Below are 17,671 nucleotides of genomic sequence, written 5' to 3' on the forward strand. Positions count from 1 at the left end.
TTCAAATGTTACAGGTTTACAAAAGTTTAAAATTCAAGTGATTTTCAAGATGCACCTTCTGGAAGATTCAATGGATCAACAAAACCTGTTAATTCAATGAAGGGACACCCAACATTGGCAGTGACCGTGTTAAGATTCTAAGACAGCTGATCTAAAAATTCATTAGGAATACCACTCATGACAACTCTAGCCCTTCTTTTTGAATTAACTGTTCACAAATTAACTAATTATTACTCTCTCCAAACACAATGTAAATGTATTACATCCTGCTTTTGTGCCTTTTATTATCCTGTTGCTTGGCTGTCATTTAAGGTGGATCCTAGTCTTGTTAGACTGGACAACAAACACAGTAAGCAGTGTAACTGAAAATGCTGAACTTTCAAAAATCATCTCATGCTGATATTTGTATAGATACAGAGGGCTATAATAAATTACATAATTTTTCCATATGCAGCAAAGCTGAGCCAGTACTTTGGGAATTGTTGTCATTTCACCAGCTCTAGTCTTAAGGATGCTTTCTTTGGTTAACTACTTCCATAAATAAAGGTCCCACAACAAGCTATCGTACATCGACTTAGTACCCGATTAAATCAGTTCATAATCTTTACAATACATGTTAGTGGCAAATATCTGTATTTATGTATAAATATTTTAAAATATTTTCACATATACTTCCAATATATGAACAGACCAATTCCAGCTAACCATGACTAAAGAAAAATTTATAACTTTATTGACAATATATTTTTCTTTATGGTACATTACGCTAGCTAATTAAATCTACATTTTTAAAAACTAACCATTCTAGTATTTGCACCATAAAACTTTGTTAAATTATTGCAAATAAATCCTTGGAATATAGGGAAAACATGCTTTCTATCTGCATATTTTACCCTGGAACATTTCACTGCTTTTGTTGACATAAAGACACGGATATTTTTCACTAAGATCATATCTACACAGAAAGGTAGCTGTAAGATGGAAGATTTCTCTATATAAACACATACATTTACGTGTATTTATAAAAATCTCTCTGAGGAAGGCTTAGGAAGAAGTCTGCCTCAGTTTTAAATGTTACCTTTTATAGTGTGGTGCTGCAGGATTACTACTGTATATCATAAATAAATGGCAGTATCAGGGAATTTTAAACACATTTAGCTGAAAAAAGACATGATTATCTAGACAGACCTACTGATAAAAACACTTAAAAAAATTCAAGGTAGAATAAGACACTTAGTGGGAAAGCTAACAATCAATGTAAACTTCAGTGTTTCCTACCAAAAATAAAAAAATAATCAAAAGAGGCAGTATCAAACAAATAGTGTAAGACTGCATTTCAGGCATTTGGTTTTGGTATTAACCTCAAAGACAAAAGAAATCCCTTTGGAAAGCTAACTTGAAAGCAGATATGCCTAAAGTTAAACATACAACTTGTATTAATCTCAGAACAGAATCAAGACCACTATTAAAATAAAGCCTGGGGCACATTGTGATACCTACGATTGGTGGAAGGATTTTAATTGACTTGAAGACTGTCACAGTCCCATTATCATAAAACCTGTAACGCACTTCCAGCATGGAGGACCCATCTGTGCCCACCATCCATCTGTTCAGACGTGATTGGCAAAGTGGTAGGGAACTCGTAGTGGTTGCCTCTGCCTGAAAGGAATAAACCACAGGATCTTCCAGTGGGTGCCAAAAACTTCTGAGAAGGTCTGCTGCCATGGCTTTCGGGGCCTTGATCTACACAAGACAGCATTATTAGTGAAAGACAGCACGCCCACAGTGCACTTCAGTCAGATAGAACAATGCAGGTTGGCTGGGGATCCATTACTGGACTCTGATGAATTGTGTCCCAGCATCACAAATGCAGCTTTTCTCTCATTACGGCATGCAGCTGAGGCTTAACTTCGGAGAACAGAAACTATCTGTGTCATCAATCAACCGAAGGCAACTTTTGAAGCAGAGGAGAACCTCAGAATCAATGAAATGTATGTCAAGACACAGCAGAAAGTGTCTTTTGATCTATACTTTTTAAAGAATATACAGTTCCACTAGCTTTGGGTAGGGAAGGAATGGGAGTAACATGAGGCTACTTTATGCACAACCACTATTAAAAGATAAGTGAGCTGCTGCCAGAGATAAAAAGTACAGGGCACAGAACCATGCAAAATAATCTTAACAAAGTGCCTTCAGTTCCTTTTCTCTCTCACACAGTTAAAAAAACCAGCTACTCCTTTAGCTTTTCAGCAAACAAATGTAGAAAATTTACAGCACTTACATGTCTTCACAACAGTTTGACATTTTTTCTATACTTGTAGTATCCTGTTGAAGAAAAGAAAACACAATGAAAAAGTATTTACATTCCTAACTGTTAAAATGCCATTATGAAAGCAACTAAATTAAATAAAATCAATTCTTAGCTTACACTGCTTTGGCGTTAGTCTAGTAAGTTACATATTACTCGTACACCATATTAAACAGCTGTGAGATTATATGCACAAATTTACTCAGTCTGTTAAAGGATTTTAACAAATATGACATGAAACTATACTGTGTGTTCTATTATGATACCACATACCACAGAAGGTCAACAAAAACTTACAGCATTATTACAGCTAAAATTAATTCAGAGATTACAATTAATTCATGGGACATTTAGAAGTAAAGTAAGGTACACTAAACAGTAGGTACACTAAACATTAAACAGTAAAACACAGTATCTTGCCATACTTTTCACAAACACCCATTCCAGACTTGGGAGTAATCCACTCAGATAACCACAGGAAAGTTTAGTAAAATGCAACTATCAACGGATGTAGTATTTTGAAAAGCAGGAGATATTAAGAAGTTTTAAAATAGTTATCTTCATGAGAATTATAATGCAACCAGCACCACTAGGAATATGCCATCACTTTCCATAGTCTCTACAGGTAAATACCAAATATAAAAATTATTCTCTTAAAGTGTAACAAAACCTAAATAATGTGCAGACTGAAGGCACTTCTGCAGCTAGCAGTAAATTAAATTCATAGTTTACTTTTCTGAACATGATTAGTCTCATGAGTCACAAGGTTTTATAATCAACAAGTCAATTTAAGCTTACCTTCTCCCCAAATAAAACTTTTAAGACTCCCAACAATAGTACTTTTTTATCACTTTTGCACTATATATTTAACAAAAAAAGTTTGCTTTGCAAGCGTCACTTTAACTCCAGCAGTGTTAGTGTTTTCAATGCACGTTCATAGTTCATTACATCCCAAAATCAATCATGAGGTCCAAAATACAGCAATTGAAATATTTCTCATGGTTCCACCTCATTTTCATGGCAGCTTGATATTTCCCATTGCTGTTCACTGATTTAGGCATGCACATAATGCACCTGTCAGATTACACTGGTGTTTGAATGAAACCGAGATCTAGTCTCTATTGTCCCAGCCACACAGAAACACAAGGGCTGTGGTTTAATTAGGCTGTGACTTCATTGTCATCTGGAAACACTACCCAGCAATAAAACCATACTGCGTTCCTTGATTGTTCCTGCCATCAGTGCACCCAGTTCAGTGCAGGCACTGCTGGGATTCTGCCACCATCTTTCATAAAGCAGGATGCAGCAGGCTGTAAATACTGTCTGTTGTTTCGATTCCCATAGGTAAGCTCCTTCTCTTCTCCACCTCGTGGGCCTGTCTAGCGGATTGCCCCTCACCTGCCACAGGTGGAAGGAAAGCAACACAAGACACGAGCCACTCTTCTTGATAAGGCAGGACCTGACAGCACAGCCAAGGGATACTCTGCTTCCTTGCGCCAACTTTTTGTCCAACTCTGGTCAGAACACCACCTTTTCTGACCGCAGAAAATCACACACGGCTTTCTGAATAAAAAGGACTACGTATGCACAGATTATTTCCATGACAGTTTGGTGAGGTTGTAACAGCATTTTCATGAGATGCTATAGCTCCTCCATAACCACAAAAATATCTCAGCTCTAGGAACTGTCCTTCTGTCAACTCAAAGCTGTCTACCTGATAGTACAAAATAATATTGCTATGTTTGAAAGCAATGATTGCTAATGATTTTTTTGTACAACAGTAGCATGCTAGTACAGACTATAATTGATTTCTAGCTATCAAAGATTCATGCTATCATTTCACAAACGCAGCCTTAGAACAGCTTTGGGTGCAGAAGTAACATAATAAAATAATACCTTAAATACGGCTTTTTGCTATGTTTCTCCACATTGTTTACTCATTAATACATTTGTACTGCTCCCTAATGTATTTGAAGTTTTTGGAAGAATTTCCAGGTTGGGACCTGCGGATTGTATTTCTTTTTAATTATCATGGCGTACTATCAGGGCCTGAAAGATGCTCATCAGGGTCTGCTGCCCTCAAAAATGTAACCCATTAAATTAAAGAACAAAGTGAAAGCAGCAAAACAGGAACTGCAGAAAATGACTGTAAGAAAAGACTGTCAAGCTTCCACACCTTTAAAACATACTAAGGATTTTAGTTGGATAGGAAGTCAAAGGAAATCCTCCCTTCCTTCCTTCTTTCTTCTTCCTTTAAAATGCCAACATTTACTTTAGAATACTTTTGCTTTACAGTAAAGGAATCGGGACTGATCAGTGAATCCTTTGCTTCTGGGATACTTTTTCAGAATTTAAAAAACTTTATAGCCACATTTTAAGAGCTGTGAAGTAGGGCTGGAGGGAATGAGAGGAAGCACCTCTCTGAAGTTTAGCTGCTTAACAAGTGCTGGTGACTGAACTTAAGAAACCAAACTCCCCTCACAGCTTCCCTCCCCCAACACTGCTGCCAAACAGCTGGCCTCATTCAAAATGTAGTTTCATTTGAGAGCGAAACAATTTACTTTTTTGCATGAAAGTGAAACTTCACAGCACCCCAGGAAACTAGGTAGCCCCTCTGGAGACAGGAGAGGAAGGAAAGGAAGAGGGCCGCAGCTGAGTTTTGGCCTGTTATTTAAGGCTTTCTTCTCAGACAAATGAATTTTTCTTCTTTTTGAGGCATGATGACCAGAATAACCACTATTCTTCTGAATAACAAGGTGTTCTGTTGGTTAACACATCTCACAAATGGCTTTCAACCAGAATATCACGTCTCTTAATTATGCATCTGATGTATACAAGGTTTTGGTACAACACCAGTATTACTGTGTTGAGCCTAAGAGGCTTTGGCTGTCTGCATCTACTATCAGCTTGGATTACTATTAATACAAATAGAACTCTGCTAAGATTATTTTTTTTTCCCCCAGACTCACAGCTAATGCTGATGTTAAAATCTTTTTGAGAATTGGCACTCATCCAAAAGTTGAAAATAACTTAGTATGAGCAAACACGGCACATCTATTGAGTCCTAATAATCTCTATCTCCAAAAATCCTGTAAAATTTACAATTGCATACAAGACGAAATTGGCTAACCCAAAACTGATTAATTTCACATGGTGGGTCATCTGGACCCCCAAAGTCATCATCCAGATGGGAAACAACTCTTGTTCCTGCATCTGGTTACTCAGAGATACACACCCACTGATAAGCATCTTAAAGCAACTAGGAAAAAAATAAAATCATACTTTAGTGAGAAAGGCGAATGAAATTAGAGGAAATAAACACAACAATCACTAACAACATATCACTTTAAAACAAGAGGAAAAGGGCAACGAGTTCAGATTCTGCCAAGGGAATGCAAAATGTTTTTTTGCTTTGAGGACTTAACTACAAGTCTGTAAGAGCAGCTTGTGTACTCTAAGTGGAGTAAGCTACTGCCACAGCCAAGACTGTTACGAGAGGAAGAGACATATGTATGAGCACTGACTGAACTCTGCAGACCAACTGCAGATTCATTTGCAAATGAATGCACCTGTGCTACCTACTAAGAGGAATATATATTGCACATCTGTATTTTTAATTAGCATAACCAACTGCCTGAAAAAACATTTTTTTTTAAAAAAGATCACTTGCACTGTTTAACAAACTGTACTATAGGATGGCATTCATCATGAACCATAATTTATCATGGAAGAAGCACATGGAAAGAGTATTTTCCTGCTACTGATTCACATTTTCCAAAGGAGAGGCTGTAATTTTTAATGCTCAGGACTAACTCCAGAGCACACAGCCACAATCTCTGGTTCAATTTTTCTTCTGTTTGCTGAAAGTGACATGTAATCAATACAGCTCTATTTAATACTTGCAACAGAAGAACATAAGTGTTATGCCGTGCTTCCTCGTATTTTCAAATACTCAGTATATAAGAATCAGCAGGAAAGTATGATAAAGCAGAAAGAGAACCAACAAACAAAACTTGCAAGCCTTCCTGGATTTGCAGCCATTGCTTTTATCCAAAACTGCAAGACAACACATCCTCTACTTGGACAATACATTTTTTTATTCCTCCTACCTAACTTTCTTTCATTGTGTGTATGTAAATGACAGGTTAGTAATAATACTGAACACCTCATAGAAAGAATACTTCATATTTCAGAAATTTTCTTTTTTTGGCATTAATTACATTTTCAGTTTACATTTGGCCACTTTTTAGCATTGCTTTCTTAATCTAGAGTTCTCACATAAGATCATATAATTAACTTTATCAATTAGAATTAGGTTCAGCCTGAAATTACTAGTTCAGTTTCAACTTTAAATCCCTAAATCAGAAAATGGTGTGCAAAATGAAAAATGAAGCTACGCTATGTTATATCTAGGGAATACTCCTACGCTCCTCTATGCTCTGATTAATTTAATTAAAAATATTTCCAATGCATTTGTCAGATATTAGAAAATGATTTAATGAAAAGGAAAGCTCTGAAAACAAATTAGGAACACACCCACAAAGAAGATGGTAATAAACAGATCTCTTCAGTCTGTTTCAAATCCATGGTGTCTTAAGTGCAGATAGCTGCATGACAGCAAGACACATGACAAAACGTATTATTTTTCTTGATACTTACAAGTACCTTCTTAAGACAATAATATTAAGAAAAAAATGCTTAGGAAGGCTAGCTGTTGACCTCCCTCACACAGAAGCTATTTTAATGGTCTGATGTCTAAATCTGATGAGCAACATTTAAACAAAATGTACTCCGCCCCCAGAATGCTCAAACGTCACTATCATAGCTATTTATTTTCAATTGGTTAAAGCTATTCTTTAGTGTTTAGAAAAATAACTGAGCTGTAAAAGGACTTCCTCCTTCCATGAACAGGGATATTTTTGGCATATCCTCTCTGCACAGGATAAAATATCTTTGATTAAATTTTCTAACATATGCTTTTCCTTAATAATATTGTAAATAATTAATTTCAATAAAAGTACTCCCACTTTACCTAAAACGATATAGTGATCTAAATAAAACAGATAAGATCTTTTGTCTCTTAGTGTGTCTTACACTTACATTTATTCTTACATTTTAAATAGGTCAGGAAAGAGGTTTTTTAAATAAACTAAAATTTTATTTTGATGGTAGGTAGGTGTTTGAGACTGTCAGAATACAGTCATTAAAAGTTAAATTGCTAGTCTATTTGAAAAAAAAATACAGTAAAGATACAAAAGACTTCACACTGTTAATAAAATCCCACCCAAAGACCAGGACATCATCAATTTTTTTTCCTGACAATTTAATTTATAGGAGTTTATGCAGTCTTCTAATAGGAGATTTACCTATAGATAGATTAAAGGTAGAGACAGGAAAAGGCGAAGGGGTAAGAATAACAGGGAAGATACAGACAGATAATGTTGACATGAACTTATTTGCTGTTACATCTCTAATTTCAAATTACTATTTGCGTTTATAGTTTGTATACCTTCTGCTCTCCCTGTAAAATTACTTTATTTCATATATTTTATTATAGCCAGGTAAAGGATACATTTGCCCAGGAATCCTAATTTTCCCTTCCAATCCTAATTTCTTCTGTGCTAAACTTAATTATGAGGATTAATAGTTCCTTGATTACATTTCTGCCATGTTTGAAAAAACAGGAAAAGCCCTTAGTATTTCACTAATCAAAACAGCATTTAATAGATTATCTGATTAAAAATATGACTGCAAATATTTTTAATTATAAGATACTTATTTTCAAAGACAAAAAGCATTTCAGTACAACTAGATCACTTGTGCACTCTGTATATTAAAACACCAATGTATCAATGCTACAAAATATGCTAAAAATTAAAAAGCCGTTGGTTTCATTAGAATAACTGCAGTTACATTTTCATTATTTAGCATTTCAACTTCTGTAAAATTTTGTCTGACTGACTACAGAAAGAATTTAAAATATTTTACTGGCATTTTTACTGTTTGCATTTCATTGCTGCATTATACTATTAAATAAAATGATACTCCTAAATAAAATTAACTGCTTGAATATATCCCTTTGGGACAAATATATTAGAAAACTCATTTATCCAATTTCCATCTTTTTCCAACTTCCTTAAAAGGAAGTTTTTATCCTTTTGAGAAGAAGTGAAGCCCTGAGCAAAATGAATAGTGTTCCTTATTACATGCTCACTGTAAGTACCAGGCACACTAAGTAAAATAGTTAAAATACATGAATCAGTAAGTTCAAGACAGTCATGTGGAAATGGATCTGCTTACAAGAACAACAAAAAATAGCTAGTGAAATGAAGGTGAAAAGGAGAAACACTGCAACAATAATAAACATAGCACTTAACAAATATCAACATTTCAAAACGCTTCTAAGGGGAAAAAATCATGTGTTAGGCATCATACTGGGCACCGGACAGGCTGCTGAACACCAACTGTTAAATTATTTTCCCTTCCATCCTCCCCAAAGCAAATAAAGGGAAATTTCTCTCTACCACATCCACACAGTGCTGATGTACCAGGATACTGGCATATCACTGTACACCATTCAAACAGTTAATTAACAGGAAACCCCGGCAGCATTAATTAAATTAATAAAGTCACTGTCCACTTAGTTTATGATCATACATCCACTACCTTGCACAAAGACCACATGGTATCTGTTAAATATATAAAAGCCATCCATTACATAGGTCTGCCCCAGAGAAACAAATTACTTACTAAATAATTATAATGAAAAGTTTTTCTATCCAATACTAACCCACAAAAATCACAAAAAATTGTACCTGATGGACTATAGCGGAAAAATTAAGAAAATGTCTTTAAGTCCATGTAAATACTTTGTTTGAACATATGGAAAAATGAAAACACAAACTGTTTAGTGTTTGAAATAAAAAACAATCAAAGGTAATCCTTTAAAATTAGGGTTCAGATTAGTCTCTGCAAAGGATGCTGTTTAACGGAAACATCTGGTAGTGTTACGTTGAGAGACAAGCCTTTTTCAACTTTGGAAATGAGATTAGTAGATCAGTTATTTGTAAGTGTCCAAGTAATTTCTAATTATTTTATCTGGGTCACAGATAATCCGCTTTTACAGGGCTCCCACAATGACATCAGAGGATCACTGCTGAACTGATTATCCTGTTACCTTCCACCATCCATGGGAAGACGGGATTTTCCTTTTGTACAGAGGAAGAGAAAGAAGTGGCTGATTGCTTCAGACAGGTGGCAGCCAACAAAATAAAGAACACAGATCTTGGGAGGAAGAAAACCTCACATATGCAAAAGGTACCAGCATTAAAAAAGGTCAGCAAACTGAATACTTCTTAGTAGTGTCTGGTGCAATTTAAAACCTCACTAGATATGAACAAGTATCAAAATAATCAGAAAAGCCATTGTTTAAAAAACAATGCCATATTATTTATTACTTGTTCTACAGTAATGGCTTTTAGACCAAACAGAACCAATGTAAGAATCTTACTGTATGAATAGAAAAACTGGTTTTTAACATCATTTAACTGTTGAAGTGACGTGAAAGACATACAAAAGTACTTTCTTAAAGCAAAAATGGAACATGAGCAAGAGAAATGCAAATGCCAGGGCTAGTCTTGTACTAATATACACTCAAGCATCCTGACAGTTCTACCTTTTTTAAAAGAGCCTGAATTACAGATCTTTACCTCCTACAATTAAAAATCAGAAGCAATCTGTAGTTGACAAAGGAGACTTTCTTTTTCTAGGTAAATTTACGCCTTTTCCTATGAATAAATAGACTACTTATGCATTTTTTAGGAAAACAAATGTCTGTTACATATAAAAATATCAAATGAGAGAGGACTTCTTAAAAAACACATGACAAGAAAATATGTCTTGAGAAAGCAAGCAAGTTTCTGGATACCATTTGATTTAGCTTCCAATTAAATTTTATTATTTGATATAAGGATAACTAGAGGAAAAAAAGTAACTGGAAATAAAATTGAGTAACACAGATATGTCCTCCTCAAGAATTTCTTCTAGGTTAAGTGCAAAAAATTCTTTTCTACATAAACTTTGCATTTGTCATTGCAACACCATGCCATTAATAGGCATAGGGAGTAGTGGCACAAAACAGTGGATGTTTTGGACTTTTTTTTGAGGAAAATTTTAAAACTTTCTGAAATGGAACTATCTCAAGAAAAATGATAATTTATCTACAAATAGTATTTTTAGTATTTATGACAAACCACCAAATAAAAAAATACTTCTATACCTTTATGGCACTTGAAAGTGTCTATACTAGAGCTAGCTTACTACCCTGTAGCAGTTCAGGCAAACGAGGAATAATTGCTTGTGGGAGTACAAGCAGCTAGTAGTAGTCTGAATCAATATACAAAAAAAAAAAAAAAAAGAAGTGTTATTCTCAGTAGGAGAACATTTAGTTTTTCTAGGGTACAACTGACAAAAATAATTTTTGTTGCCTTTTTTTTTTTTAACTTACTGTTTTATGCTAAGCTTGCTTTTACTTCTCCAGCAGAATCATTAAAAAACATCATGCTGCCTGGGAATGTAAGAATACAGGCTCATTTCCAGTTAAAAAATATAAAATTAAAATCTGCACTACAAGCAATGACAGGGAAAAGAGGACTGGAAAAGCAAGCACCAAGCATGGAAGATAAGAAGGCCTTCAATATAAATACATGATCATTTTGGAAATTACATCAGATAGTGCTTTCTTCATGGGTGAAATTGACTTCTTACACCCAGTTCTCTAGAAACATGAAAATTATAAGAAGACTAATTGTTACGCTGAGATTTTAAGAGTACCTTCTTAGGATCCTAAGGTTCCTAAATTAGGATCTTAAATTTCAGAGACTTCTGAATTAGAGAGAACTTAGATACCTCGATTTCCAACGTTTCTAAATAAACGTTCCCCAAGAGCGATCTCAGGTACATGCTGGAAGAAGTGTTAAAATTCAGGATGATGACGAAAGTAAAGGCAAACAGAGCTTGGGGAAAGCAACTGGAGGAGGAGGATGACAAGAGCCATGTGCCCCTTCTGCTAGAAGTGTGCTTCACATATGCTAGTTTCTAGGGAGAAAGCACTAATCTCATATACAGAGGCCACCTCAGCTGCTCCCCTCTTCATTGGAACAATTCATGTCAAAAGTTCCTCTAAGGACAGTTTTTGCTAACCAGCTGTTCTCTCATTGTAGGAAGTCACCTTCCTTGCTCTTTGGCTTCCTGGACCTCCAGATAAGATATGAATAGCCTTATGCTAATGATACCCTAACAGTGATACCACAGTAAGAGAGTTGGTAAACAGACTTAGAGAAATTACTGCATATTAGGTAACTTGGTCTATTAATCACTTTCTCAAGCAGTACAGCCTTAAGAAAATACTCTGTGCAAGAGACAGATCTGAGTACTCAAGTTACAAAGATTTTATTTTTACCAGAGAGCACAATTTTTCCAAGCATCTTAGTATCTGTTGAACACACATGAAACATGGTAAACAGCAGATTACAAGCCTTTTTTTCTTAAAGAACTTCTACATAATCCATCTACTGTTATAAGTAATGAGAGTTTCGCAATGATAGGCACAGAAGATCAGTCACATGCATACCACCACTGAATTCTGGAAAGTGCCAGCACACATGGCGGAATATTTCACCTGCACTTCATAATGTACTGCTTTGCTTTCCCACCCCGTTCCACACTGCAGTATATCAGATATACCATTTCCACTACATATTTAGTTGGGTAACATTTTTTGACTTCTGAAAAAATTTATCAAAGAGGAGAAAATGCCAGTATTCCCCCTTAAAATCCTATTAAAACACTTCTGCTCATTCTTACGGTTTGTCAGCTATCACTTAGCTCAAATACAGTAAAGTGCAACTCTGCTTATAAAAATGCTGTATACAAAGATCAACTTCATGTATCTTGCTGCACTCGCAAAAGGATAAACTTCCGTAAATATGAAGAATCAGCACGAGCTCTGACCAAGGGTATGTATCACGCTTCACAATGCATGCTACATTCCAATCATTTCCACCTGAGCAGAGCCATTGGACTGTGGAAATCAATCATAAACAATGAAGAAGTTGCCACTTCAGCACCTAGTTCCTTATTATTGATAATGCTAAATGAGGACAAACAACTCTGTGGCTTCTTTATCCCATATTGCTTCTGTGAGACTGACAGTAAGCAGAGCAAATTCTGTGTATGTAGAAGATACTGAAAGACTGAAAACTGGGGATTTTTTAATATGCATGTCCAATACTCCCGGAGAAAAGTTATCCTTAGTTTTATATTACTTAGACAAAACAGAAACTATTGGCTTGGTTTCTGGAAAATTATATAACGATGGTCAAGGAAGCTTACCTTATGGAGAATCAGGAAGTTTTGCTACAAGAGGGTCAAAGTTTGATAAATCTTGAGTTTATTTTTCTTTCCAAAAGTACAATTTTGTCAGGATTTGAAATACAGGTAAATAATAACACTAAACCCCAACAAACTTGAACTTGCTGAAATCATTTAGTAACAGTATGTATCAGTTAAAGTTTAGATGACATAGCTGCAATGCTCATTGGCTCTATTATTTAAAATTAAATTTTATCCAGGAGCTTATGGAACTAATCTTGGCTTGATGTTAAACTGCAAACACAGACACGGAGCATGAACCAGGAAAATGTTTGTTATCCTGCACAAGCACAAGTAAGAGCTGCTCTGCTTCACCTTTTTCAAAAGACCCATGCTCTTGTACACTTGTCTTGCACACATCTCTGGGCAGCTTCAGCAATCACTGAAATTAATGCTCTCAAGAATAGCTACAAAGCAATTAATATAAAATGAATTCTTTAACTGTGCGCATCTATGCCTTCAAGTATTTTTCTTTTAAATTAACCTTGGGTCTGTACTATCACACTTCAGTTATTGTGTTCTGCTGTTAAATAAATTTTGATCTGTAACTTAATACTAAGTTAAGCTTAATTTCATCATTAATTCATTATTTTACATAGAACTCCTTTCAGATACAATCTGCTTAGTTTATACAGGAAGGTTAAACGCTGAAGAGTAACTGCAGCACAGTACACAGTAGGAACATCACAGTCTCTTACTGATCACGGTTTATTGCTTCTACAGGACGTGGACGTCTCCCACGCCCTGCGCTCAGCACTGTGGGTAGGTATACCACCCAGTTTCTTTGGTTCCCTATCCTGTGCATCACAGGTGTGACTTTGGGGAGCCTACAAAGAAACTACTCACTCACCTGCTGCCCTCTCCTCTACCTTTTCCATTGGCTAGCCAAAGCTGTTAGTAAGTGCTTATGGAGGAAGCAAATCCCCACCGTGCAAATGGTGACAATCAAAAACCTTTTGCACAGAAAGATTTCCTGACACAACTTCCTGACTAAGCACAACCTCACTGAACAGATTTGTCTTTGTTCATTTGAAGTCTGACCAGTTGCTCCCAAGCAGATTTCCTCAAAATGACTACATTGTTTATTCTTGCCAATTCTATACTCAAGAAAAAAAAAAAGGAATTAAAAGGAAGAAGACAACTGTGCTGCTGGGATGCGAATGCTTTGAGCTGGGGATGGACTACATGACCTACGTTCTTCAACAAGTCAATGCAACAGCATCCACATGGTGTGAATGAATTAGAGTTTGGAGATCCCAACGATGGATTTCTACTTCCCCAGCAATCCCAAACCTAAAAACTTGTCCATATGAGGCAAGCACAATAGCCCCTCTGCTACAGACAGGGTGCAGTGGGAGACCCTAACACAGAAGATCTGTACTTTCCAGCATCTGCCTCTCATAGGCCATCCATATCTGCAATTCCTGTGATGTGTTTGTTTTGCAAAGTTTGGCAAAGAGGACAAAAGGGAGTATCCAGGCATACTGCAGCTCAGCCATCCACAGAATTATGATTTGAGCACATAAAAGGAGGTTGGACTTGAAAATGCTATTTAGCCCACATCTGTTCCAGGGTAGTGGCCAGCTCAGGAAGTGCAATGGGATGTACTTCACAGTGTATTATACAACTGACAAAGAATAAAGGGGCTTTACAGCACTTTATAAGAGTTTGCAGTGGTGGTAGCAGCCTGACAGTGTTAAGGTTCAGCACAGTGAAAGAACACACTGGGATTCATGCCTGTTGCAGAGGCAGCACAGTTGGTATCCTGTGACAGAACAGAGATGGCCCAAGTTTCGTGTGTATCTGAGAAAATCAGGTTCAGTCTGAGAGTTTTAATTTCACGTATACTGAAAGTATCTGAACGGATGCTGACTGCCACTGCCAAAATTTAGTCCAGCTTCTGGCAGCACAGAGAACAGAATGGTAGACTTAGATTTTTTTCCTTGTTTTCCTCTGTATCATTTCTGTATTTAGCGTAGTACCAATCACATGGCTTTTTGTTTCTTCTCCATTTAACAGAGACTAAAAAGACGTCCATATTTCAGAATCTGAACTCTCAGGCTCCCTGAGTTTCTGTCTCTCCCACTACTGTGAGTAAGGATGAGCAGAATTCAGATGTCTGCACCACTTCAGCTAGACACCCAGCAAGGCATAGTATCAGATTAGAAAAAAATCCAAACTCTAGAGGACACAGACACAAAGGCTGTGTGCCAGCATTTTAACAGGGAGGTGAGAATCTGTCAGCAAGACCCTGGGATAGAAATCAGGCACACAGTAAAGGGACACAAAGATAAATCTGTAGACCTTGGGGTTGACAGATAGTGCAGAAAGCAGTCTGGTAAGGCAGCTGGAGGATGGCAAAAATAATACACAGCATAGCTACAGTCACACAGAGAGCAGAAGGCAGTAAACTTATGTAAAGGTAGTACAACAAAAGCAATAAGCAACATTACAGGAAAAACGATACAGTAATTTTTGGCCTTTATTCCATACAAAGGAATTAATAATACATAATACAGTTAGGAGGTTTTCCATTATGCACCTACAAAGGTTAATACTATGTAAACCCTCATAATCCCAAAATGAAATCTCAGATTTATCTTGTATGCTATCATCTTTAAAAAAAAGTTTTGCAGACCAGGTCACAGAGCCTTTCAGACATGTACAGATCCAACTAACGTACTGCCTCTATTCAACACTGCAGTACTTCAAACACTTGGATTCTCAACATAACTTTAAAGAATTCACTGGCAGCAATTAACTGCTAATGTCCAAAAAAGGATGTTACAGCAACAAAAGCTTGTTTCTTATAGGTATTTATTAAATTACCAAATTCATTTAACTGGAAAATTTTTCCACCCACAGGATTTTTTTCCTGTGCCTTTAAATACAGAATATGCACTTGGACTGTAAATTGTACATGATCCCATTCCAAAGATTAGTGAGTAACCGAAGAGATATGAACATAAGCATATTTATTAAAATACTTAACAAAAAGTCTGTGTTCTCCAAATGTATGATTTATCAGTGGGCCTCACTGTCACAAAGAATAATTGAGACCAGGGCATGTGAAAGTTTAAAATAAAAACAAAAATCACAAACCACAAATACGTACCTTGTACTCTGCACAATTCTAGGAAAATGTATGGTTTTATTTTACTAATACAAATCAGGAAATTGCCTTGATAAGTGAATTATTAGACACTTGTTTGTTAGAAGACTTAAGACTTCTTTGGAGACAAGAGTCTTGACAGAGCACATACCAAATAGGTGTCTCATACTGCAAGGGTTTCTCTAGTCTTCCCTTAAATGCAATGTTCTTTTCCGCTTTAATTAATTTTATTGAAAATAAAACTAATATATACTTCTAAAATTAAGATACTTACAGTGAAAATACCCATTAGCTGAGTGTAAAAGAGTCCACTTATTCCACCTAATATTATTAGACCCATGAAGGCAGATATTCTTAGGAGAGCAAGTTCATGTCTAAATACAAAAACATCCTAGAACAAGACAGAAAGAAGAGAGAAACTTTAGCACTTACAAGTTAATTTAAGTCTTTGAACCAAGTGGAAACACTAGATAAGAGCTGTTCCAAAGACTTACAGCTAAAGGCAAATACTGAATTTTTAAGCTACGTTCCAAATCATTGATACATTTATGTGCTAAAATTATAAAGCACTAATCATTTATTTATACACGTACACAGTTGTGTTTTTTTTCCAGACTGCTAAAAAAACTCATTCAGGTATTTAAGGTTTGGGAATAGATTAAGCTCAAATGGGTTACTTCTGATTCTTCCATCTCAAACTGTGCCAAATTGCTACACAGAACCTCCAAAACATAAGAAACTCATTCTGTTAAACAGTCTGATTTGTAAGACTCCTGTATTTCAGCTCCTAGCCACAGCCAATTTCATTTTAACATCACCTCTTTTGTAATAAAAATAACAACATTCCTAGCTTGACTTTTAAAGATGGTACCTACAAAATCCAAATCTTTGTAGTGGATTGGTCTCACTGTAATGCTGTCTATTATCCAACATTAATTTATCTTTGTCTTTTAAATTTGGACCTTTTCTGGATTATTTTCATATGGGTGCACAACCAAGTTGCCTCAGGGTACAGGAGGATATGAATTTACTGTATCAGCTGCTCTGGAAAGCCTGCTCTCTCCCAGCAGAAAATATGAAAAGTGTAAAGGAGTTTTACAGCTCTTTTTCAAAGGATAAAACACCTTATTTTTATCACAGGAAAACATTTGTACATGGCAGTTACTGTAGATGTACTGCGAGTTCACACCCCATCTTAACCTCTGATAATGAGTTAACACACCCATTCTCTTATTTATAAGTTACGATTATGTTCTCAAGGCTGTCTTTTGAATGTACACATCTGTTTTTCCACTTAGAGAAGCCAGATCACAGCAGGAAACTATTAAAACCTTTCAAGTAAACTTTAAATTACAACCAGAACATAAAAGTGAACTGAATGAAAAAAAAAATAAATAAAAAATACAACCACTGCTTTTGATCTTTCTTTCTTTACATTCAACCAGTAGGACTTAAGGAAGACGAATTCTCAGATTCAGGAATACTGGGTTTTAATTAAACAGAGAATAGTTAAAGCAAATTATATTTAGCAAAGAAGATTTTAGATTTAAATTATTTCCATAAAGGTTCAAAATAAAAACTCAGGAGAAAAGTTTATACTGGCTACTAAACATGTGAAGAAAGTCAGTATTTAATGAACACATAGAAATCACCAGTTAAACCAGATAAAACAAAAAGCAAACCCCATCAGTCTTTTCTGAACTGGTAAGCCAGCTCGTGTTAGTAATGGCCTTTCTTGCTGCTGTAGAAAATATATGCTTCATTTTCTTTTTTTTCTAAACTCTTCTTACTCAGTTAATGAGTTAATTCAAAGTTAAATT

General features: G+C 35.8%; 1 protein-coding gene across 1 annotated transcript in view; it reads right to left on the minus strand.

Moving 5' to 3' along the window:
- Positions 1-1,495: 1,495 nt before the first annotated feature.
- Positions 1,496-17,671, minus strand: part of ZDHHC21 (zDHHC palmitoyltransferase 21) — a 29,700-nt gene continuing 13,524 nt past the window's right edge. Inside the window, exons 6-8 of the mRNA XM_074166664.1 lie at positions 16,126-16,242; positions 2,282-2,325; positions 1,496-1,743 (exon numbers count right to left, since the gene is read on the minus strand). Of these exons, the coding sequence (XP_074022765.1) occupies positions 1,611-1,743; positions 2,282-2,325; positions 16,126-16,242 (294 nt within the window). The 3' untranslated portion in view covers positions 1,496-1,610. The remainder of the gene's footprint in view (positions 1,744-2,281; positions 2,326-16,125; positions 16,243-17,671) is intronic.

The sequence above is a fragment of the Numenius arquata genome, chromosome Z (assembly GCF_964106895.1).
Source record: "Numenius arquata chromosome Z, bNumArq3.hap1.1, whole genome shotgun sequence".
Taxonomy (NCBI): domain Eukaryota; kingdom Metazoa; phylum Chordata; class Aves; order Charadriiformes; family Scolopacidae; genus Numenius; species Numenius arquata.